The sequence below is a fragment of the Lissotriton vulgaris genome, chromosome 4_1 (assembly GCF_964263255.1).
Source record: "Lissotriton vulgaris chromosome 4_1, aLisVul1.2, whole genome shotgun sequence".
Classification (NCBI taxonomy): domain Eukaryota; kingdom Metazoa; phylum Chordata; class Amphibia; order Caudata; family Salamandridae; genus Lissotriton; species Lissotriton vulgaris.
The window spans coordinates 2,015,106,721-2,015,123,408 of record NC_141691.1 but is presented as its reverse complement, the minus strand read 5'-3'; the positions used below and the strand labels follow the sequence as shown (position 1 = coordinate 2,015,123,408).

Below are 16,688 nucleotides of genomic sequence, written 5' to 3'. Positions count from 1 at the left end.
AGGGTGGGAAGTAATTTAATTATGTTAAATTAATTATTAATTAGTAGGAATTATTAATTAATTGAGAATTAATTTTTAAATAATTATAATTGATTAATTGATAAATATGTTCTGTAGCGGGTTATGGGTTTATAGGGGAATGGGGTGGGAAGTAATTTAATTATGTTAAATTAATTATTAATTAGTAGGAAATATTAATTAATTAATTGAGAATTATTTGTAAATAATTTTAATTAATTGATTAATTGATAAATATGTTCTGTAGCGGGTTATGGGTTTATAGGGGAATAGGGTTGGAAGTAATGTAATAATGTTTAAATAATTAATAATTAGTAGGAATCATACATTAATTAAAATTAATTGGTAATTATATTTAATTATTTTGGTAATTAATTTTAATTAATTGATAAATATGTTCTGTAGCGGGTTATGGGTTTATAGGGGAATAGGGTGGGAAGTAATTCCATTATGTAGAATTAATTATTAATTAGTAGGAAGCATACATTTATTTTTATTAATTGTTAAATACATGTAATTAATTGGTAATTAATTTTAAATAATTAATTAATTGATAGATGTAATTTATAAGTATGTAATTTAAACCCCTACGCTATCCAACACTTTCCCTACTGTTGCACTCTCTGGAGTTGGAATAGTAATTGTTACCCCTACGCTATCCAACACTTTCCCTACTGTTGCACTCTCTGGAGTTGGAATAGTAATTGTTACCCCTACGCTATCCAACACTTTCCCTACTGTTGCACTCTCTGGAGTGGGAATAGTATTTGTTACCCCTACGCTATCCAACACTTTCCCTACTGTTGCACTCTCTGGAGTTGGAATAGTAATTGTTACCCCTACGCGATCCAACACTTTCCCTACTGTTGCACTCTCTGGAGTTAGAATAGTAATATTTAATCCTACGCTATCCAACACTTTCCCTACTGTTGCACTCTCTGGAGTTGGAATAGTAATTGTTACCCCTACGCTATCCAACACTTTCCCTACTGTTGCACTCTCTGGAGTGGAAATAGTAATTTTTACCCCTACGCTATCCAACACTTTCCCTACTGTTGCACTCTCTGGAGTTGGAATAGTAATTGTTACCCCAAAGCTATCCAACACTTTCCCTACTGTTGCACTCTCTGGAGTTGGAATAGTAATTTTTAACCCTACGCTATCCAAAACTTTCCCTACTGTTGCACTCTCTGGAGTAGGAATAGTAATAGTTACCCCTACGCTATCCAACACTTTCCCTACTGTTGCACTCTCTGGAGTTGGAATAGTAATTTTTAACCCTACGCTATCCAACACTTTCCCTACTGTTGCACTCTCTGGAGTGGGAATAGTAATTGTTACTGCTACGCTATCCAACACTTTCCCTACTGTCGCACTCTCTGGAGTGGGAATAGTAATTTTTACTCATACGCTATCTAAAATGTATTTAGCTTTTTTATTAGTATTATGTTGTTATTAATTGTTATTTATGTGAATTTTTTATGTAAATAAATGTATTAGTAATTTATTACATTTTTATTTGTTTTTAAGTTATGACAATAATTAATTTAGAGTTATTATTAATGAAAAATATATTATGTATTATATATTTATTCATATTAATTTGTATTACATTATGTATTAATTATAAATATTATAGTACTTTTTTAAATATGTTTATTACATTTATAAGTATTATTTTGTTAATATTACATTTTTATATATAAAAAAAACGATATTTTACAAAAAGCGATATTTTTGTCATTCTATATTTTATTTTCGATATTTTTGTACTTACCTTGTTAGGGATAGGATTCCTATATTTTTGACTTCGATATTTTTGTTCCGATATTTTTGTATTTTGATATTTTTGATTTCGATATTTTGTCAGACATTCATCTATTATGGAAGCGCCTTTGTCTGTGGATGAGGTCGCTACTGCTATATGATCCCTTCGATCTGGTAAGGCTATGGGGCCTAATGGTCTGCCCATCGAGCTCTACAAGTTGCGTCCTGACAAGATGGCGGCATACTTGCGCAATATGTTCAGAGGCCTTTGAAACTGGCCTCCTTCCCCTTGATCAGCGCTTGGCCACTATTGTTGTCATACACAAGGATGGTAAACCTTGTGACCGATGCACTTCCTATCGCCCCATTTCTTTGCTTAACGCGGAACCTAAGATACTGGCTAAAGTGCTTGCTACCCGTCTGCTAACGGTCATCTGCGACCTGATTCATCCGGATCAATCCGGTTTTATTCCGCACCGAAACACTGCACTTAATCTTCGGAGGCTTCATGGCGTTCTCGCGAGAGCTGCGTCGCTGACCGAACCCGCCAGCTTGGCTTCTCTTGATGCCACAATGGCTTTTGACACCATCGAGTGGCCCTATCTTTGGGCGTCTCTCTCGAAGTTCGGTTTCGGCCCCAATTTTATTGCCTGGGTTAAACTCCTTTACGCACAACCACTGGCCCAGGTTGTGGTAAATGGCAGGGTGTCTGGTTCGTTTCCACTTGGGCGTGGCACCCGACAGGGTTGTCCGCTCTCTCCTTACTTTTTGCCCTAGCGCTGGAACCGCTGGAAGAGTGGCTTCAGTGGGAACCCTCGATTAGGGGCATCCGGTGGGCCCCTGATCTTGAGGACTGTCTCTCGCTATACGCCGATGACATTCTTCTTTACTTCACCTCTCCCCAGAAGTCACTCAATGTGCTTTTTGACGTCCTCACCTCCTTTGGGAAGAATTCGGGCCTCGTCATTAACTGGACTAAATCCTGCGTTTATGTTCTGGCAGGGGAGCTCCCTCCGCTGCCTCGTAGATTCCCGATCCAGGTGGTTGGGACTGGGTTCAAGTACCTGGGGATTCATGTCTCCTTGGACTCCTCAGTCCGCTATGACCGCAACTTGTATGCTCCCCTCCGGCGTCTTAAACTGGATGTCCAGCGGTGGCGCCGCCTGACCCTATCCCCATTGGGGCGTGCGGCTCTTTTTAAGATGATGTCGCTCCCTAGATTCTTGTACGCACTGCAAAACTTTTTCGATCCTATACCCTCCGGGTATTTCCGTGCGGTCGAGAGTCTTCAGAGACAATTGATCTGGGATGGGCGAGCGCGTATCTCCTTATCCAAACTCACTTTGCCATGGTACGATGGCGGCATTGCCCTCCCGGACATCAGGCGCTACTACTGGGCTTCCCAGTTGAGCGCGGTTAACCATGTAACTTATTCCCCTGATCCTGCTCCTGCCTTTGCGATGGACAAGCTCCTCCTGCCGGGTGGGAATTTCAACAGGGCTTTGTACTCCAAGGAGCCATTCCGCACCCTGACTGGGCCCACGAAATGTGCTGTGCGAGTGTGGAGGGATGCGAATGTTGCTACGGGATGGGGCGAAAGGTTGACACGAATGACGCCGTTGTATGATTCGGACAGATTGGGTAGCTTGTGGTGAACGAAAGGGTTTGATAAATGGGACACGATTGGTATAAGTAAGGTGGAGGATCTCTGGTCCAAGGGCGCTGTTAAGTCCTTTGAAGCTCTTAAGGTGGAATATGAACTTGGTGATAAGGAGTACTTTCGGTACCTTCAGGTGCGACACGCCTTAATTTCTGTTTTCCCTCCGGGGACGGAGATTCCTCAGTCGTTGCCGCTTGAGGATCGGATTCTGGATGGCCATGTGCCAGACAGTACAATCTCTCTGATATATAAAAAGCTTATTAATAACAGGTCAGATCTCCGTGTGTGACTCAGGGCTTCGTGGACCGCAGACGGTCTGGAACTCGATGACGAGGATTGGCAAATGGCCGTCTCCTTCCCTAAGGAGGTGGCCATTCTAGCCCGCCTTCGTTTTGTGCAGCTGAAGATCCTTCACCGAACTTGGTGATAAGGAGTACTTTCGGTACCTTCAGGTGCGACACGCCTTAATTTCTGTTTTCCCTCCGGGGACGGAGATTCCTCAGTCGTTGCCGCTTGAGGATCGGATTCTGGATGGCCATGTGCCAGACAGTACAATCTCTCTGATATATAAAAAGCTTATTAATAACAGGGCAGATCTCCTTGTGTGACTCAGGGCTTCGTGGACCGCAGACGGTCTGGAACTCGATGACGAGGATTGGCAAATGGCCGTCTCCTTCCCTAAGGAGGTGGCCATTCTAGCTCGCCTTCGTTTTGTGCAGCTGAAGATCCTTCACCGAGTATATATGACTGGTGCGGATGGGTTACTCGATTGATGGGTTGTGTAAGCGCGGCTGTGGCCTGAATGGTACTTTTTTACATATCATTTGGGAATGTCCTGTGGTGTCCGCTTTTTGGTCTAGAGTGCATGCAATTATGGAAAGGGTCACCGGGGTCTCTCTCTTGCCTGAGGCCCTACGATGCTTGCTCAACGTCTGGGAGCCCACAGATTGTACTGCTGCTCAGACTTTTTGGATCACTCTTGGTAATATGATTGCCAAGAGGGATATTGCTCAACTCTGGGGCTCCCATAGGCCACCTGTGATAACTGCTTGGAAGGAAAACATGGACTGGTGCATGTTTAGGGAGAAGACGGTCTATGTAGCTCGGGGCCGGCCTAAGAAATGGGGCAAGATTTGGTCCCAGTGGAATGCATATCGTGGGAATATTTGCACTCCACCATTTGATTATACCACTGATGTCACATTGTCACCGTAGTTGGCGTTCCGGATGTTTGTATATGATGCATTTTTATTCATCGTGCTGTCTACCCCTCCCCCGTCCCTGAACATAAGTCACACTATTCTCTGGAGATTGGTTCCCTTGCCCTCTCTACTCGAGCCCCTAGTATCGCTCTTAGCCATGTGTTTGTGTGGTTTGTTTTGTTAGATGTTTTTCACCAAAATTTTAAAATGAAACCTAACTCATCCTTAGCTTATCCTCCTATATGCGCCTAAACACTGATAAGTTGCTGATTTTCATGCTTGAATATGTTGCCTCAAATATGCGAAATTAGGATGTTAACTGTCATAGCGGCCGGCCCGTTGGGTTGTAGGCAGACGCTGTGTACTGCGCATACCGAAAATAAAGGTTTTAATTTGATTGATTCAGATGCTCCGTCCATCACCACCCCCTTTTGTACCGCTTTTGGCCGCCACAAGTGTGGCAGGGTATGCTCAGACGTGAGTCCCTTGCTCACTTTGCCACTGGATTCAAGCAAGCCGGACGGAAGACGGCTGGAATGCCAGAAACCGGTCCTCGGAAGCTTGTTTCCGGTCCAGGGAAGACATGGCTTGGCAGTTCGGGCTGGACTGTTTCCATGAGGCACAGGGTCAGACTGATTTGCATATAGCCATGTCTGAACTGGGGTGGCAGAGTGGGCTAAAGAACGGTGATGGATCAAACCCAGATCTTTTGACTGGGTGTGAGTGTTTGATTGATTCAGATGCTCCGTCCATCACCACCCCCTTTTGTACTGTAAAAAGTTATTGGTGATGCTGGAGGGAGCTGGGACTGCCCAGTGTTCTGAAGATCATGTAAGAAATTACTGGTGATGGTGGAGGGAGCTGGTCCCACTCAGTGTTCTAAGGATGATGTAATACGTTACTGGTGATGCTGGAGGGAGCTGGGCCCACTCATTGCTCTGAGGAAGCTGTGGTAGATTAATGATGATGGTGGAGGATGCTGGGCCCACCCAGTGTTCTGAGGATGCGTGGTATGTTACTGTGGCACTGGAGAGAGGTGAGCTTAGCCAGTCTTTAGAGGATGCTTTGGTAAGTATCTGGTGATCTTGAGTGTAGCTGGGCTCGCTCACTTTCCAGACCATACTGCGAAGTTTCCTTGTTGATGTTGAATAGAACCGGACTCACCCAGCGCGCTTAGAAGGCATTAGTAAGGTACTGATGGAGCTCACCCAGAGCTCCAAGGATGAATGAGTAAAGTGCCCGATAGTTCTGATGGTGATGCTGGTGCCTGCCTGAGACTCCCCTTCCATGGAATGAAGAGTACTTTCATCACGCCCTCTGGCTCCACACAATCCCAGCACCTTCCAGTAGACATACACTTAGTGAAACCCACAATGACCAACATGGCACGCTATGGGTTGAGAAACTAGGTGTTGGTTCCTGCACTTGTGGGGGGGCTTCCTTGCCCAAGGTTCAGATGCATTTGTGTTCTGTTCTCTGTTGAGCGTGTGATCTCTCTGTTGTCATTGGTTCCTGCACACATTGAAAGCTACTGTGAGTGCTGGCTGGGGAAACTGATGTTATCCAGTATTGGGGTATCTTTCATAGATTCACATGCCTGAATCATTCCCCGTCGTCGAGGCGGGAGTCCCACGGTAAAAATATATACAATAGCAGTGCCTAAAAACTTTCTTGTAGTAGGCTGGAAAAGCCTAAAGGCTTAGCTAGGCCCAAAAACTTAGCAGCCTATCAACCTCATTATGTAAAAAGACCTGAAATAGTAGCCTCAGCCAATCAGCTGCCCTCACCCTCTAAAACCTTCCTAGCTCAGGCAGTTCTCCTCAGATTTTACACCGCACTTCGTGTGTAAGGGAGTCTCCCTGAGTGCCTACTCAGTTTTTGTCTTTTTCTCTTCAAAATGTCTGAAAAGAAGGCTCTTCTAAGGCTTGTGGAACTTGCTATAAGAAGAGCGTCCATGTGGACGACCAGCACTCTGACTGCATTTATTGTCTGCACCCCTCACATGTTGTGAAGTATTGTAGAATTTGCCGTACCTTCCCATCAAAAACTATCGGGGATAGAGAGGCAAGGGTTCTTTTGTGGTTAAAATCATCTTCCACAGATGATGAGGACAAGGCCTCTACCTCCAGCAAGAGAGCCAGATCCAGAGAGAGCTGTTCTCCTGAGAGGAAGAAAAAACTTAAACCCTCTCAAAGAGTCTCAGAACCCTCAAAGAGTGCATCGTCTCCTTCAGGACCGTCCACAGTGAGTACAACCCAGACTAAGACTGTTTCTCTGGTGTCTATTCATACTACTACTTTGACTTCTACTTCTTCCACTTCTTCTGCTACGGTCACCACTTCGGCTATTACTTCTCCTCTGGTGTCTGCTAAAATGTTGTCGTCGCCTGTGAAGCCTTGCTCGACTAAGGGCCAGTTGCCGTCGAAATCATCGTCGACTGTCCCGTCGTCGACGGCTCCGTCGACGAAGATCCCTTCAGCCATGTCGACGAAGGCCCCGTCGACGAAATCAACAGGCCCGTCGACGACCGTTCCGTCGACGAAGACGTCATCGGCCTCGTCGACTAAGGTCTCGTTGATGAAGACACCATCGACGGCCTCGTCGACGAAGGACTCGTCGACGAAGACACCTTCGACGGCCTAGTCGACGATGACACCATCGACGGCCTCGTCGACGAAGGACTCGTCGACGAAGACGCCATCGACGGCCTCGTCGACGAAGGACTCGTCGACGAAGACACCATTGACGACCTCGTCGACGAAGAGTTCGTCGATGAAGACATCATCGACGGTCTCGTCGACGGCAACATCAATACCGTCGACGACAGCTCCGTTGACGGAAATGTCATCGGCAATTCCAATGACAACAGGTTCATGGTCATCAACTTATATGAGAGCATTGACATCAGCTCATCTGCTGCACAGCACACCTCCGAAAAGGATGCAATATACCCATTTTCAGATGAAAACTTATCAGAGAGACTACTCTCACATTTCTCCACTCTTACCATCCCATCTTTTGGAGACATATGTGGACGAAGATTCGGATGACGGTGAAGAGGATGAGGGACCTTTTGGGGTTGCCAGTCACCCTTCACAATTGAATATCAAGTATCAGGAGGAGGATGAGTACGATGACCAGGAGCATTATGCGAATGAAGATTTGTTAATGCCATACCATTCGCCCCATACCAGACCCCTCGTTCAGAAGACACAAGTCATCTACCACCTACTTTAATTCAAGACTTACAAGCTATGCTGGCAGACTATCGCCAGAGATTTCCTCCAGCTCCAGTTGCACCTTCTGTGCCGACTGTCCCAGTTGACATGCCAAGGCCTCCTTCGCCACAAGCGTCATTGTCACCAAGGCAGGACACTGGCCCTACACCCCAAGTTGACACGGATACCTCTTCTCATGATGAGGATGACGGCAGGGAAGAGGGCGAGTTGCCGGATCATACACCTACGGATCCGTGGGATGATTATGTCATTCCCATGCCTTCACCGCCTGTTCCACGCCCACCAAATCCTGCCTGAGGATATTGGGGGATTTCATAATATTATGCGCCGTGCGGCTAATAGATTTGAATTGTCTGTCACAGTTGAGCAGTCTGACTGCTTTTTGCATGACTTTAAAGAGGGGTATCGCAGAGTAACCAGAGCTATCCCTATTATTAAATACATATGGAAAGAGGGCCTCAACATCATGAAAACGCCTGCTTCCATTCTGGCAGTCCTTCCAAGAATTGAGAAGAAGTATCGAGCTCCACCTGATACTCCATCTTGCTTAATAGGACACCCTCGACCGGACTCGGTCATATCTCAGGCAGCACAACAGAGGTCCAAGAACCCTTCAACTCCTATTTCAACGCCACCTGACAAGGAAGGCAGGAGACTGGATGCAATAGGGAAGAAGTTCTCTGCAAATGCAGCAGCCTCCATTAAGGCAGCTAATTCGCTAGCAATTCTGGCCCGTTATGATAGACAGATGTGGTCAGATCTGTCTGAGTTCCTTGATCTGATCCCTGAGGATCGTCAACAGGAGGTACGCAGAATCGTACTTGAGGGAGAAAGGGCGGCTTCGGAAATCATTGATTGTGCCCTTGATATTTCGAACACTAACTTTAGGCAATTGGCGGGAGCAGCAGTCCTTAGACGCCAAGGTTGGCTCAAGGCTACCACCTTCAGACCTGAGGTCCAAACGAAGATCTTGGACATGGCGTACGATGGGGATTCACTTTTTGGAAAACACATCGATGACGCTTTACTGGCAATAACGGATACGGACACTTCCAAATCAGTAGGTACCCTACAATACAAGAGAGGGTCCTTTAAAGGAGCAAGAGGCCGTGGTTACTCTTCCAGAGGAAATTATTCCAACCAGCAAAATCGACCGTACCAGTCCCAGTACAAACAACCGTACTATCAATCATCCTACAGACAACCTGCCTCTGGTAGTTTCTCTCGTCAAGGAGGGAAACGGCGCTCAAACAATCAAGGGCGTGATTCCAACAAGTGCCAATGAGCTTTGCTGGACGCTAGTCATTCATCCTCCCCTTCCCGTGGGCGCCAAATTTTCCGCCTTTTACCAACAGTGGCGGAAAATAACTTCGGATCAGTGGGTTCTAGATCTTGTCAGGAATGTATACACTCTGGAGTTTTTACAGAAACCACCAACAGCGCCGCCCAAGGGTCCCCCTCGTCTTCACTTACTATTCAAAGAGGCCTTAAAGATGCTACACAAGAATGCGATAGAACGAGTTCCTGCCTCTCAGAAAGGGAAAGGATTTTATTCTCGCTTTTTCCTCGTAGAGAAAAATTCAGGAGAGTGGCGTCCAATATTAGATCTGCGCAAACTCAACAAATATCTGAAGAAACACAGTTTTCGCATGGTAACGCTAACAGACATTCTGCATTGTCTCAACAAAGGGGACTTTATGGCTTCTCTGGATCTGGAAGACGCCTACATCCACATCCCTATTCACCCAAAACACCGCAAGTACCTAAGGTTTGCAGTGGCTGGCGTCCATTTTCAATGCAAAGGGCTTCCATTCGGCCTGAAATCGGCGCCAAGAATATTTACCAAATGTTTAGCCCTGGTGGCGGCCATGCTGACGTCACGTCAAGTTTTCCCATACCTCGACGACTGGCTACTAAAAGGACCATCAAGAAATTCCACGATGGAGGCGGTCAAGAGTTCCCTCTCCCTATTCTCAAATCTGGGACTGACCCTCAATTCGAACAAATCTTAGCTTCAACCTCACCAACAGTTGACCTTTCTGGGAGCAGTGTTGGACACATGCCAGTGTAAAGCGTTCTTGACTCAGGAGCGGCAAAACAAACTGCTAAAGCTGGCAAAACAAATAAGAAGGTCACTTTCGGTTCGAACATTTGCTTTCCTTCTAGGGATGTGCTCTTCTGCAATCAGCCTCATCCCTATGGCGAGACTCAGAATGAGGCCGCTGCAGGAGGAATTACTTCGACAGTGGAGGCAAGTCGACGGAACGTTCGACGACCGCATCAAAGTAACATTCAAGATAAAGCAAGCCCTTCTTTGGTGGTCGAAGGCGCACAATTTGTCGCCGGGCCTCACATTTCTCCACGACATACCAGAGTTCATTCTGACAACAGACGCTTCCATGGAAGGTTGGGGAGGTCACCTCCAGGATCTTCAGATTCAAGGGCGGTGGTCTCATCAGTACCGGCAGAAGCACATCAACAGCCTGGAGCTGAGAGCCATTTTCCTATCCCTACAAGCCTTCCTTCCAAGGATTGCGAATTCGTCAGTGCTGGTGCGCACGGACAATACCACCAGCATGTATTATATAAACAAACTAGGGGGAACGAAATTTCTCACCCTGTCGCTGGAAGCTCAAGAAATATGGGAATGGGCCATACTCCATGGCATATCCCTCAGAGCAGAGCATGTACAAGGTGTCCAGAACTCTCTAGCCGACAACCTCAGCAGGGCTTTCACAGGCTGTCACGAATGGGAACTCGAGCAACATCAAGTGGAGAAGAGCTTTCAAACATGGGGAACACCAACACTGGATCTGTTTGCCACGCAACAGAACAGCAAATGCCTATTTTGTGCCAGCAGGTTTCCTCAACAGGGATCAAGGGGAAATGCCCTTTTGATGAGATGGTCCGGGATATTTGCATACACTTATCCTCCGGTCCCGCTCATTCCGAAAGTACTACAAAAGATGAAGAGGGAGCATTGCACTCTCATCCTCATTGCTCCCCGTTGGCCAAGGCAGTATTGGTTTCAGGAACTCCTTTTACTCTCTCAGCAGCTTCCACTTCGTCTCAAGCCGACTGTGTCAATGTTAACAAGAGAAAGGGGTCAGATCTGACACCCGGATACTCAGTCACTGCACTTGCATGCCTGGCTCCTGACTTCTTAGAGTTCAAGGATCTTAACATCTCCTCAGACTGCAGGGCGATCTTATCACAGGCCCGTGCCCAAAGTACCATCAAGACATATCGTTTTAAGTGGAAACTATTCTGTTCCTGGTGTGGAGAAAATAAAGTTCATCCACTCCAAGCTCCACCTGAGGACATCCTTCCTTATCTACTGTCCTTAGCTAGGGCAGGACTGGTTTTCTTGTCCATTAAGGTACATCTGGCGGCAATATCCAGATTCAGAACGACTTCCAACAAACCATCTTTATGTTCATCGTCTTTGATCAAACAATTCCTTAAAGGGATATTCCGAGCTTTTCCTCCAGTTCGGCCTCCTCCTCCTGAGTGGGATCTCAATATTGTTTTGTCCCAACTTCTAAAAAGGCCTTTTGAACCTATTCACAAGGCGGAGCTAAAGTTTCTAACTTGGAAAGTGGCTATCTTACTGGCTCTCACCTCAGCCCGCAGAGTCAGTGAGATACAGGCCTTCACGATTGCACAGCCTTTCTTACAATTCTCTAGAGACTTTGTGATGTTTAGAACCAACCCAAGATTTACCCCAAAGGTGCCGACCCAATTCCACATCAATCAACCTGTCAAGCTCAAGACTTTCTTCCCGGATCCTAAAACTCCGGCAGAGAAGGTTTTACATTCCCTAGATGTGAAACGGTGTCTGAAGTTTTATCTTCAAAAAATAAAGGACATACGCAAATCTAATCAGCTTTTTGTTGCTTATGGTCAAGCCACCTTGGGTCAGGCTGTAACAAAGGCAACTATAGCTAGATGGTTGTCATCTACGATTCTCTTCTGTCATGATAAAGCTAACAAACCTTTAACAAGAAAGGTTAAAGCGCATTCCACCAGAACAATGTCAGCGTCGACTGCCCTTTTCGCTGGAGTGACGCTGGAGAACATTTGCCAAGCTGCTACGTGGAAAAGTGTGCACACTTTTACGAAGCACTACTGTCTGCAGTCGGCAACTCAGGATGATACCGCAGTTGGGGAAGCGGTGCTGCAGCATCTTCTTCACTAAGGTTACTCTTTATAGTCTCTTATTCTTCTTTTGACTGTTTTAAGCATATGTATTTCATTATGATGTTTTAATCTTTTCAAACGCTGTCCTATTCTGTAATGTACTTTATGAAGGTTTTTTGATGCATATGTTATGTAAACAAGTTTGTGCTCTATAACCTTCCAGGTTGTGTGGGGGTGTATACGATTTATTTTGTCTCCCACCTTCCTCTAACGACAGATATGTCACTGCTTGCTACTCTGATTCAGGCATGTGAATCTATGAAAGATACCCCAATACTGGATAAGAAAACAAGTTACTTACCTGTAACTACGGTTATCCAGTATTGGTATCTTTCATAAATTCACATGCACCCACCCTCCTCCCCGGCAGGGCAGTTCTGTTTTATGGATACTTATTCTCACTTGTGCTGGGAAAATCTGAGGAGAACTGCCTGAGCTAGGAAGGTCCTCGAGGGTGAGAACAGCTGATTGGCTGAGGCTACTATTTCAGGTCTTTTTACATAATCAGGTAGATAGGCTGCGAAGTTTTTGGGCCTAGCTAGGCCTTTAGGCTTTTCCAGCGTACTACAAGAAAGTTTTTAGGCACTGCTATTGTATATATTTTTACCGTGGGACTCCCGCCTCGACGACGGGGAATGGTTCAGGCATGTGAATCTATGAAAGATACCAATACTGGATAACCGTAGTTACAGGTAAGTAACTTGTTTTCTTCCTGTTGACTCCACCCTGGTGCTGCAGAAGCACCCATTGGACGCGGATTGGTGCTGGTGTAGCCATTCGTTGTGCGACAGCACTACTTCTGTACTTTAGGTAGCTAATGGAGCTGCAGGCCATAGGTAGTAGCAGTATTGCTGATGCTTTCCTCGGTTTTCAGGCAGTGATTCTGTTGCACCCGTTGCCGACCTAGCAGTGTTGTTGCTACACCGATTGGCTGTCTTGAATTTCGACCCATTTGCTGCCCAACTGTTTTGCTGCTGCTCTGATTGGTTGAATGTCAGTCCTGGTGCCTCTATCCTTTGAGGCTTTACTCATTGGCTGACTTTCAGTATTGGGGCTACACTCACTGGCCTCTCTGCAATAATGCGGCTGCATTCATTGGCTGTATCTCGGGGTTGCTGAGGTACTCATTGACTGGGAAGGTTGAAGGCCAATGCGGACATTCATTAAAGCAGAGTTGTCCTCTCGTCCACAGGCTCAAGGTCAGGCTCCAGATATGTTCTTCTGCATGAAGCTTCTGGAACACACTGGGATCTGCGTGGTTCCAGGCAGCGGATTCGGGCAGCGTGACGGCACCTACCACTTCAGGTGAGTTCCACAGCACTCGGTGGTGCCACACACCTTGAATCCTAAGGTAGCCGCCTTTTGGCTCCCCTTTTATCTCCTCCAGGCCGCTGTCTCTCTGCCTCCACTGTGCATGCTCTTACGAAGCGTTAGTTGAAAGGTAGGTGATCGACAGACACGAATGTATACCCCAATCTTCAGATTGGTTCTACCCAAGATAATTTGAGGAAACCTCGTGAAAGCTGGGAGCTTGGTTGTAGGGAGACTTTGTGTACATTCTCAATATGTTAATGCCTTTGCCTCGGTAGGGAAACATGACTTTGAGAAGTACAGACCTGGATCCCACTGCTCTAGGTGTTTCAGCTACAAATGGTCTTGTTTCCAACCCAATCTCTAACTGCACTGCCCTCTTTTCTAATCTTTTTCATACCTCCTTCGCATTTCTTTCAGGCCTTCATGACTTCTTCCATTCTTCTGTCCTTGTTCACCTTAATTCTGTCTCCTCTTTTCTAATTTTCCCACTTTTACTACTTACTTTCTTTCTTAATTCCCCTGCTCTTCCTCTTTAATTGCTTTAAGTTTTTTTATTATTCTTATCTGGTTTGCTTGTCCCTTTAATGCTACTCTCTTATTCTCCCTTTCCCCACATTATTTCCTGCTTGCTTTTCCATCTTTGTTCCTGTTCTCATGTGCAGTTTTTTCTATATTTCTGCCTTTCTTTTTCAATTTTTTTTCCACTCTACACTCTGTCCATTCAAAAAAATGTCTAATTTACATTTTATTTTCTAGTCTAGTCTGTTCTATTCTATTCAACTCTCATTTTTCATGCACATGGCTGTCCCACTGGGGAATGGATATCAGAATAGCCAGATTTTCAAAACCTTTCTAGACTTATCAAATGATGTACATGCATGCATCTTCTGAGGAAGATAAATCCACAGTTTGGAACCCAGAAAAGCAAAGGAGTGCCCTCCTTGCTGACAGTTTCACCCAGGGGATCACCTAAAATTAGGACTACCTGAGAGTGGAGTACGACTCAATGTAAATGGGTGGACAAACATTCTTCGGTAGGTCCAGAATAAGTCATGGTTTTGGTCATAGTTATCAATACCGAGCCAATGAAGATTCCATAAATAAGAGGAAAACCAAAGAATATTTTAGAATGTGGCACAGAAGATGAGATGCTGCATTCTGAATATCTGAAGCCTATTCACAGAGGATTTGGTTGCACCTAATTAAAGAACATTGCCATAATCTAGTCTGAAAGTACTCAAGTCCTGCTCAATCATCCTTTGAGTAGAGGGGGTAATAGCCACAAAATATTTCTCAAACAGCTGAGTAGCCCGAAACAGCTGGTGGCCACCTCATTTATTTATACAATATGCTTCCAAGCCAGAGATGGAGGTGTGAAGAAAATTAACCCAAACTGGGGTTAGCAATGGACTCACTGTTCCCAAACTCCAGGTGGTAGGGGATCCAATAGGGGCCCAGATTAATGGCCTCCAGGAGAGCCGAGAGATCAGGATTACCTATGGAATAAAAATCTGCCAAAGTAGGTTCCGGATGAGGTTTGGTGCGATCGTCTGTTCAGTTTCCGAATAACTATTGAAAGAGGCGTGAATGTTTGCGACATTTCTGAAGAAAAATAATCAGCACTTCCATCCTCTTATTATGGGTGTCCAAAGTTTTTTTTTTAAACGTGATCTTCGTGAATTAAAAAAAATAATAATGAGGATTTTACGAAGTTATAGATGCTTTTATCACATATTCCTTAATAAGCGTAAACTTTTTTTTTGCCGTATCTGAAAGTGGCACAAAAAAACAATCTGAAAGAGACACGTTAGTGATAGATTCCTTACCTTAGAATATCCCCAGGCGTCAGACTGGATCCGGAAATTTTTGCGTAGCAATACCCCTGCGCGCTGGTAGGCGTCGTCTGCGGCTCCGCGTCCGTCGTCGGCGTCGTGAGCGCCGGGATGACGTCATCGGAGTATATAGACGGCGCCCATGCGCGCTGACGTCAGTTCTTCTTTTTTCCGCGCCAGCTAGCGCAGATCCGGAAGAAGCTCTACCCCCAGTCACTTTTTGACTGAAATCTTTTTTGATCTTTTTTGATCCTCTACTTAGTCGATTCTCGACTATCGGTGCCAGGGATGCCCGGGTTCAAGCCTTGCTCGAAGTGCGGCCGACTCATGTCGGTCACGGACCCCCATCGCCGGTGCCTGAAGTGCTTAGGCCTCGACCACGACGATCGAACCTGTGACGACTGCCGGGCCCTGACGTCGAAGGCTAGGCGGGAGCGGTCCCGCAAGCGTCTCGAGCTGAGGCAGTCGGCCCCGCGCCGCTCCAGGTCCCGGTCCCGGTCCCACGGGAGGTCGAGGGACAGGTCGCGAGGTCGGAGTCATCGACGTTCCGGGAGTGGTCACCGATCGTCTGGTTCCAAGTCCTCAGGTAAGAGGCATGAGAGGTCGGAGCGACACCATCGGTCCTCCGACCCGCCCCGTCGCTCGCACGATGCGACCGGGGATTCGGGCGACACCGCCCACGCGGCTCCGCGGGAGTCGCAAGCGTCGCCGCCTGCCCCACACCTTCGGGTCCCTGGGCACGGCGCGTCGCAGGAGGAGGTCGAGAGGTACCTCATGGCCATGAGGGCCCTCCCTCCTCAGTCGGTTCCCGTGGCGCCTTCGGGCCGATCGGCTCCGTCTGGAGGTCCTTCCGGGTCGGGCGCTTCGGCCCCGACGACGTCGGGTGCTTCGGCCCCGGCGCCGCTGGCGACTTCGGTCCCGGCGCCGCGCGACCTCGCTGGATCCGGCTCCGGATCCGGGACCTCGCCGGTCGACCCTACGACCTCACCGGCGACGTCCCTTCAGGTGTCGTCCCCGGCAGCCGTAGTGGTTGCCGACCCCAATGCTTCCTACGGTCCGCCTCAGGCGTCGGAGGGGCGCCGCTGGGCGCCGATTCCGACGACCTTCGGAGAATTCTATCTCCACGAGGAGGCCCTGGCTGTTGATCCTGGTCTCCAGGAGCCGGGTGACGAGGAGCAGTGGGAGGGGTCCGAGGACCCTCTGGCACGTGATTGCCAGTCTCATCAGGACTGGACATATGAGCTTGGGGAGGCCAGTGGTATTGACACATCGCCAGACACTGGATTTACATCGCCCCCGACTGTGGCTTCGGAGGCGGGTTCTGCTTACAGTGTAGTGTTGACGAAGGCAGCTAAGGCCCTACACCTTGAGCTCCCCGTCGCGGCCGTGAGGACTAATCTCCTCACTGAGGTGCTCAAACAGCAGTCCGGCTCCGCGGAGCCCCTTCTGCCGTTCA

At 47.1% G+C, this 16,688-nt stretch overlaps 1 protein-coding gene across 7 annotated transcripts in view; it reads left to right on the top strand.

The window, feature by feature from the left end:
* The window catches only part of LOC147724882 (alanine aminotransferase 2), a 1,140,553-nt gene that overhangs the window by 1,109,445 nt on the left and 14,420 nt on the right, over nt 1-16,688 (top strand). For 6 of the 7 annotated variants that reach the window (XM_086966412.1, XM_086966408.1, XM_086966411.1 and 3 more), the window contains one exon: nt 13,279-13,391. In XM_086966412.1, the coding sequence (XP_086822538.1) occupies nt 13,279-13,391 (113 nt within the window). Of the gene's footprint in view, nt 1-13,278; nt 13,396-16,688 lie in introns of those variants that run through there. The other variant, XM_086966407.1, reaches the window with a different exon arrangement.